The sequence below is a fragment of the Gopherus flavomarginatus genome, chromosome 4, assembly GCF_025201925.1.
Source record: "Gopherus flavomarginatus isolate rGopFla2 chromosome 4, rGopFla2.mat.asm, whole genome shotgun sequence".
In the NCBI taxonomy this organism is placed as follows: Eukaryota; Metazoa; Chordata; order Testudines; family Testudinidae; genus Gopherus; species Gopherus flavomarginatus.
The window spans coordinates 104,682,106-104,689,264 of NC_066620.1; the positions used below are offsets into that span (position 1 = coordinate 104,682,106).

Below are 7,159 nucleotides of genomic sequence, written 5' to 3' on the forward strand. Positions count from 1 at the left end.
CTGCATACATGCTCATTTGAATCTAGTTTATTGGTTTTGAACATTTGTATGCACTCCCAATGTTATGATCCCAAATGTTATATTATTTTTAGTATACACTTTCCAAGCATGCTGATAATCAGCATTCAGGAATAATATTGTGAATCAAGATGAGGTCACATAGGCCCATGTCACACTATATGGTTTTATGAGAACTCTAATAAATATTGAAATCTACATCAGTACAAGTTTATTGCTGCTAAGCAAATCATCTTAATTGCTTGGGTTATTTTTTAATAACGTATGTATGTTTTAATGAATTTTTTTTTATGTATTTGCAATTCTCAGTGGAAGAAAAATTGAATAAAGTTCCTCAAGAACAGGTCAGGTCATTCATTTCAATTAGAAGCAGTAATGAAATTTCACTATACTATTAGATGTCACTTAGGCTATATAAAAGATAAATAGACTACTTAATTGCTCTTGACATGTTCCACAGTTATATGTCCCCACTTGTCTTTATATTGACAAAAGTGGTGACTCCTCTGTCCCATACCAAAGTAACATTTTAGTAGCCATTAAGCAGAATTGTTCACAAACTTTAGGAGATTAGATATAGACTAAAAAATCTGCTCTAGCACTACTCCTCAAACACAGTGTTGAAATAGTCTGCTTTGCACTGACATCACCAAAAGGGTTTAATGAAGCAAAGGTGCTATCTTCTTTATTTAATCTGATCTGGTTGTTGCTAGCACTCTTCCCTCTCCCCAGAGAAGATATCTGTCTCCCCTTCATCTCACTTATGCCTCAAAAAATGACTTTGTACTTTTCCTTCCTGTCTTTCATAAAGGCAGATTCCTTTCAGAGTCTGCTTCTGGTTCTTTGAGTCCTGTAAGGTAGGCAAGTTAAGTCAGTAACAAGTTTCATTCCATGAATCTGTAATGGATTCCAGGGCTTCAAATCATTATGGTTCCTTTTCACTATTAGAATCATCTTCCAATAGTTGCTTTGTATCACATGTAATTCCCTCATCAATCAGGAAAAAAAATAATTAAAAACTGCAGATGTGAATTCTGTGAACAGAAAGATTACTTAGAATTTTTTTTTAAAAACCAATGACATGTTTTCATACGAATCAACTGCCCTACTTGGCAGTTACTCCATACATGGAACTTCCATTGATCTCAGTGAGGCTTCCATATATAAAGCAGCTGCAGGATTGGGCCCCAACTGTAAACTAGAAATCCACCACCTTTTTAAGAATCTCACTTATAATTGTGACTTCTGATGTGGTCAGTCAGATACAGGGGACTTGAAAATAAAATAGGTAACCTTCAAAATTCAAGAGCATTATTAGCAAGAGCAAAAATTTTACTTCTATGAAGTTTTCCTTAGTTAGTTTCTCTCTGAAAAATAAAGAAATAATTAGAAAAAGTGCTTCCTTGCTCTAACTCCCACGTAAATCCACAATATGGTTAGTGATAGACCTGCATGTCTGAAATCACCCTAGGCAGATGGCTTGAATTCAAAATTCGCTCTTCTTAAAGCAAGTCATATTAAATTATGTCAAGTAGTCATGACTGCTACTTTTAATTTGAGGCTAATTTTCTTTGTTCAGATTCAAAAGAAATACCATCCAGATTCTTTATCTCTATTGATGTGCAGATACATACTTCACCTGAAACACAAAAACAAAAATATCACTAGTGACAGCTCTACAGTCCCACATCTCTACATTGCCATATAAGATATATATTCATTTTGGGTCTTCCAAGTCCACAGTTCACTAAAAACACTTAAGGACACAAACTAGAGGTGGTGATAGTGTTTCCAGCTCCCAGAGACATTTAAAAATAAAATCCTATAAAACAGCCTGCATAAAATTTGATGTCTGAGTTCTTCCTATAACATTTTAATGGAAGCAGTAGGTACTCTCAGGAAACAAACAGAAATCCAAAAATAAATATATTCTTATATAGCATTTTTCATCCACAGATGACAAAACGCTTAGGAAAAGTAAGTATATTTTATCCTCCATTTACAATTGGGTAAACCAAGAGGAAGTGACTCACACAATGTCACATGGCAGAGCCTGATGGCCAGTGCCCTACCCACCAGGCCATATTTACTCTGAGACTGGCACACCTTTTGATGAATATATGCAATAAATAAGCAGGAAACCTTGAAAAGCTGTGTTTTATTACTCATTCAGCAAATTGCATGCTTAGCTTAGAAGAAGATACTTGCAATTTCTTCTGAAATGCAGACTGTATATATCATCTACAAAAAAATAGCACAAATTTTGCTAAAGGCACATCAGATTTTCTTCTTCTAAAAGTAATAAACTTCCAAAAAAAATTACTGCTGTCATAATAAGTCTATTTTCCACATTAGGTATGATGCAGCATGTTATTTTCTGATATTCAGTGGGTGTTGTTCACAGTAATACACCACCAAGTGATTTTTTTCAAATGGCTCCAAGGGAATACTGAAGACTGATTGTAGCAAAGGGTGACACTCGGAACATGTTGAATAACATACACTTAAATCATGCCAACTCTAGACCTTCTTTTAACATTATATGATATGAACAGGTTCATTAAGAGGATTTATAAAACCAAGAGGTTTTTCTAGTCTAAAAATATCATCCAAGAGTAAATAAGTTGGGAGACAACCTGACATAAATCTAGGAAATTTAAACTTTAGGCTATCACTCCGTTCATCACCTACCGCTTTATACTTCAGTATGTTGCATTTGAGGCTAAAACCCTACCAACTTAATCATACAACTATACAAGTATTCCCATTATAGTCAATGATACTACTTGCACAAAGTGAGCAGGGTTTGGTCTCAAGTAGTTAACCTGCTCCCCAACACACATAAATAAGGAGAGCGAAAGAAGAATCAGCAACCATTGATATGAAACTTCCTTGATGCTACGTGTGTGTTTGTATCTTCGGTGTTTTAATGTTCCAACAACACAGATATATAGTAAAAGCTCTATTTGATAAGAAATGAGCCACATGAATATGAAGATAGAACACTGGGAAAAAGTTGTCTGCTTGTAAAGAACAAATCAAATATAATCATGGAAACGAACAGCATGCAGCTCCAGTGACACTTTCTGTGACAAGTATTTAAAAGTTCTAGATTCAAGTGAAGGATTAAGAGAGAGAGAGAGAGACCTTTGATGGCAGTTTAGAAAACAAGAAGAGTCAGGCAAATCATAATTTATGAGAGAAAAATCACTCTCATCCCAAATCACAGTTAATAAGTTTTCAGAAGTTGATGTATTTACACACGATACAAGAATTCATATAGGCTTTGCCATGTCAGATCATACCATTGGTCCATCAAATTTGGCATGTTGCCTCCAGGAGCAGCCAATACCTGATGTTTCCGAAGAAGGTGAATAAAAATAAGCCAACACCACAATAGAGCTAGCCAACTGTTTAATATTATACATGGGAAAAACAAGGAGAGGCTTCCTTCCAGACCCCAGCAAGCGATCAGTTTAAGTCCTTTCAGTCTTAGCATGTATAACTGCAACTTAATGGTCATAAAGTCATCCTTTTACACTTCAGAATACCAAGTTTCCTTTCTAGTAACTCTTCTTTCCAGTCTAGTTTTAGCAATCTCCATTCATCTGTAAATTGTGACACAACTCTGATCAGCGTGAAAACTGCGGCTGTAACCTGCTCAAGTTCCTTGAAAAAGTTAAAATATTAATAGGAGGAGAGTCGGAGCCTTTCAATTTCAACTAAATTTTAGTATGAGGTGACCCAAACCGATTTAGCTTCTTCAGCAAGCTTCAACTAGCTGCCAGTTTCCCCCCACCCCCAATAAAGGCTTTTCAGAGGCACTGAGCACCCACAACTCTAACAGAAGTAAATATAAATTACTTGGATTGCATAAAGCCTTTGATAGTCTGTACTGAAAATATGATAAGAAAAATAAATACTCATGTAGTTAAGTGAAAAGGTCATTCCATTGTTTTCTTTCACTGAACCAGTTTTTTAATCTAAGTGTTGTAGTGTATGTTTACTTCACAGTTAAGAGAAAGGTCAGTGGTGAATGCCTCAGGGAATGTATTGGGACCAGTGCTAGTAAATATCTTATTTAGTGATTTTGGTTCTGATTTTCAGAAATACTGGGCACTTGCAATTCATATCTGCCAACTCACCTTCCTTTAATATTTTAACTTTTTCAAGGAACTTGAGTGGGTTACAGCCACAGTTTTTATGGAATGCGATTTCACTAAATTGGAACGTACTTTTCCAAGACCAGTACTTTCCTATCCTTTCAGATAGGAGTTCGCCCCCTGTGCACAGACTAAATTACTCCTGGAATGGCTGATGAATAATCATACCACTCTCTAGTTGGCAAGAAAGTTAACAGAAGGAATTATTTTCTAGCATCCTTACATGGCATTTCATAAAATATTAACCAACAGAAACGGACACCAAAAAGTTACCTTCACCAATATGGATGATCCCTATAATTTCCATATATAATGCAGAAAAAAAAAGGATACAACTGGATTATGCCTATTTTTGAACTCAAGCCCCAAACTTAACTAGAGAACTAGTCTAGCCACTTTTAACATAGAGAATAAATAAATAAACCAAACCAAGATCTCAACACATCCCACCACAGAAACATAAACTAAGCATTTGGATCCTGCTAGAACCAGACAATTTTTGGCCCTACTCTTTTAAGTTCCCGGATTTAGGCAGTGAACAGGTTTATCCACTCCTATTGTACCCAGAAATCCCAACCGCAAACGAAGTTAACTCAAGCAGATTTGGTACCTGGATCCAAACAGAATCAATCAATATTGGCACCTAACTCTCCAATACATTTAGCTCCTACAACAGTTTAAGACTTCTGACCCCGATGCATCCAAGATAAGACGAATTACTGGTGCAAGGGATAAGGAGAAGGGAAAGATACATGATTCCCTTACCTTGTTGGAGTAAGGGGGCTTGCTCAGGTTGATCCCATCCCGGATAAGTTTATCCCTAATCATGATTTTCAGTTTCAGTTTGGGGTAAATCACCAGCTCCCTGCTGCGGGGCCCAAGTTTTTGGCTCCTGGGGGTCCCCTGGTTCCCTTGATGATGGTGAGGGCTAGGCTCCCTCCAAGCCTTAGTCTCATACTGCTCCACCAGGTGGCTAGTGTAGATCTCCGGGGAGGGGGAGAGCGAGCCCTGCTGCTGCTGAGGCTCCAAGGTGAAATAGAGACCAGCAGCGGTCTCGTCCTCTTCTTTCAACCTCATCACTGCTTCAAAGATTCGGCGCCTGTGGTGGGGTACCAACACCCCAATGGCATCCAGGTCCGGGTCCCCTATTTGCTTGCAAACCTCCAGGTCATCATAGCCATTATCTACGAAGGACTCCGCGTACTGGGAAAGCTGCAGGGTCTTCAGCCACTCATAGACTATGTTGGTGCACATGTTAGCTGCAAAATAATAATTGCAACTTTTAACACCGAAGCCAGGCTCCCCTTTCCTTCTCTTGCAACACAAGCAACCAGCAGACCGAAATCTGCGATCAAATTAAAAGAGCAACATGCACAAGTCGAGTTCTGGAAACCAACATCCCCCAGGAACAAAACAAATCTCCAAAGAAGCAGCAGCCGCAGATCGCAGGCGCTGCTGAACGAATCCTCTTATTCCTTCTTCTCTCCTACAACCAAGCAGAGGAGTCTGTGTCAGAGGAGAAGAGAGACTTGGGTTGGAGAAAGGGGTGATTCTTAAGGGGGCACCCCCTAAAATCCCGGGTCACGGCAGACATACACTCTGTTTTGGAAGTAATTTGCTGTCACTGTGTTTTCTCCGCCTCCCCCTGGTTTTAGTTTCTTTTTTCCTTCATTCCCATCTTCTTTTTTTTCTCTTGCATGACGTGTCTCTGTTTACTATGTGTTTTTTTTTTAACGTAGTACCCTGTTGACTTGAGGAAGAGTACGATCCTGCACGCTCGCCCAGGAGCATGTGTCTGTGCAAGGCTTCCTACTAGCTCGCTCTTCAGGGCGTGCAAATCGTTGCTTTTCTTTTCCAAAAGACTCCTCTCGGATTGAAAAATAATCCCCGTCACTTCCCCGAGTTACTTTCCCCGCTTCTCCTTCACCGCTGCGAGGATGGCCAAGGCGCGTCGCTAGCGCAAGCCCAGAAATTCAACAGTTTTCCACCCTCCCTCTCCTCCTTTTCCGCCTTTAATCCCACCTTCCCCGCGCAGTCCTGGGGAGGGGAGGAGAGAGTCTCTTCTGCAGCCCCCACACTCACTCCGCTCCCAACTTTCTCGTGCCTGGGATGGCACCGGGACGGCGGGTGGCTTCGGGAGCCGCGGACGAGGCGAGGTTGCCGGGCGCCAGGCAGGCAGGAGTCGGCGCGGGAACCGCACGCGGTGCCGCTGAGGGTTTGTTTGGGTGGCGAAGGCGGCCCGCCAGCCCGGTGCATTCACGAGCAGCGGCCGCTACAATTTGTCTTCGCAGTGGATGAGCTGAGCTGCAGCAGGTTACTCGCCTCACCCGCTGTCTTCTTGTTTCTAACGGGTTTTGTGTTCCGTGTGTGTGAGACACCCGCTGTGCTCCTCGGATCCCGCCCTTCGGGCTCGTCTCCCTCCCCAGCCCGGAGCTCTCTGAAGCAACGGGAGCAGCTTTCCCCTCTACCCCGGGCACTCAGAGGGGTTTTCTCCCCCTCCTACCACTGGCTGTTTCCGGCCCCCCTTCCCCGTCTGTCTGTGCCCACTGCCCACACCTGCCTCCTGCGCTCGCTCGCAGCCCCCCTCGCTCCAAACCAGCCCCAACTTCCACGCCCTGGAGCAAACCCGCCTGAGGCAGTGACCCACCCAGGGAGCTGCGCCGCCGGGCTCCTCCGGCGACAGGAGCCAAGGGCCCGGGACTGCCGGAGCGGGACTTCGGGGTAGGTCACCCACGCGTTTGCACGGTAGCAGCAACAGCCCCAGCTGGACACGAGCAGCGCCCTGCGTGGGCTCTGGGTGCTGCTGCGGGCGGGGAAGGGAGCAGAGTGCTAAGGGGTTAACAGGCTGTAGCTGGGAAAATGCCTCCCCTGGTCTCTCTCTCTGGCTCGCAGGAGTTTGGGCGTCTGTTGCAACCCCCGGGGGAGCCCTAAACTTGATCCCAGGCTTGGAAGAAGAAACACGTTGAGATCTGTGCGAG

At 42.5% G+C, this 7,159-nt stretch overlaps 1 protein-coding gene across 1 annotated transcript; it reads right to left on the minus strand.

Annotated features, from left to right (window-relative positions):
- Positions 1 to 1,442: 1,442 nt before the first annotated feature.
- On the minus strand, positions 1,443 to 6,463 carry SAMD5 (sterile alpha motif domain containing 5). Its single transcript, XM_050949952.1, has 2 exons — positions 4,947 to 6,463; positions 1,443 to 1,657 (listed from the first exon to the last, which is right to left on the minus strand). Exons 1-2 carry the CDS (start codon positions 5,433 to 5,435, stop codon positions 1,631 to 1,633), a joined length of 516 nt encoding a protein of 171 aa, XP_050805909.1. The 5' UTR covers positions 5,436 to 6,463; the 3' UTR covers positions 1,443 to 1,630.
- Positions 6,464 to 7,159: the final 696 nt, after the last annotated feature.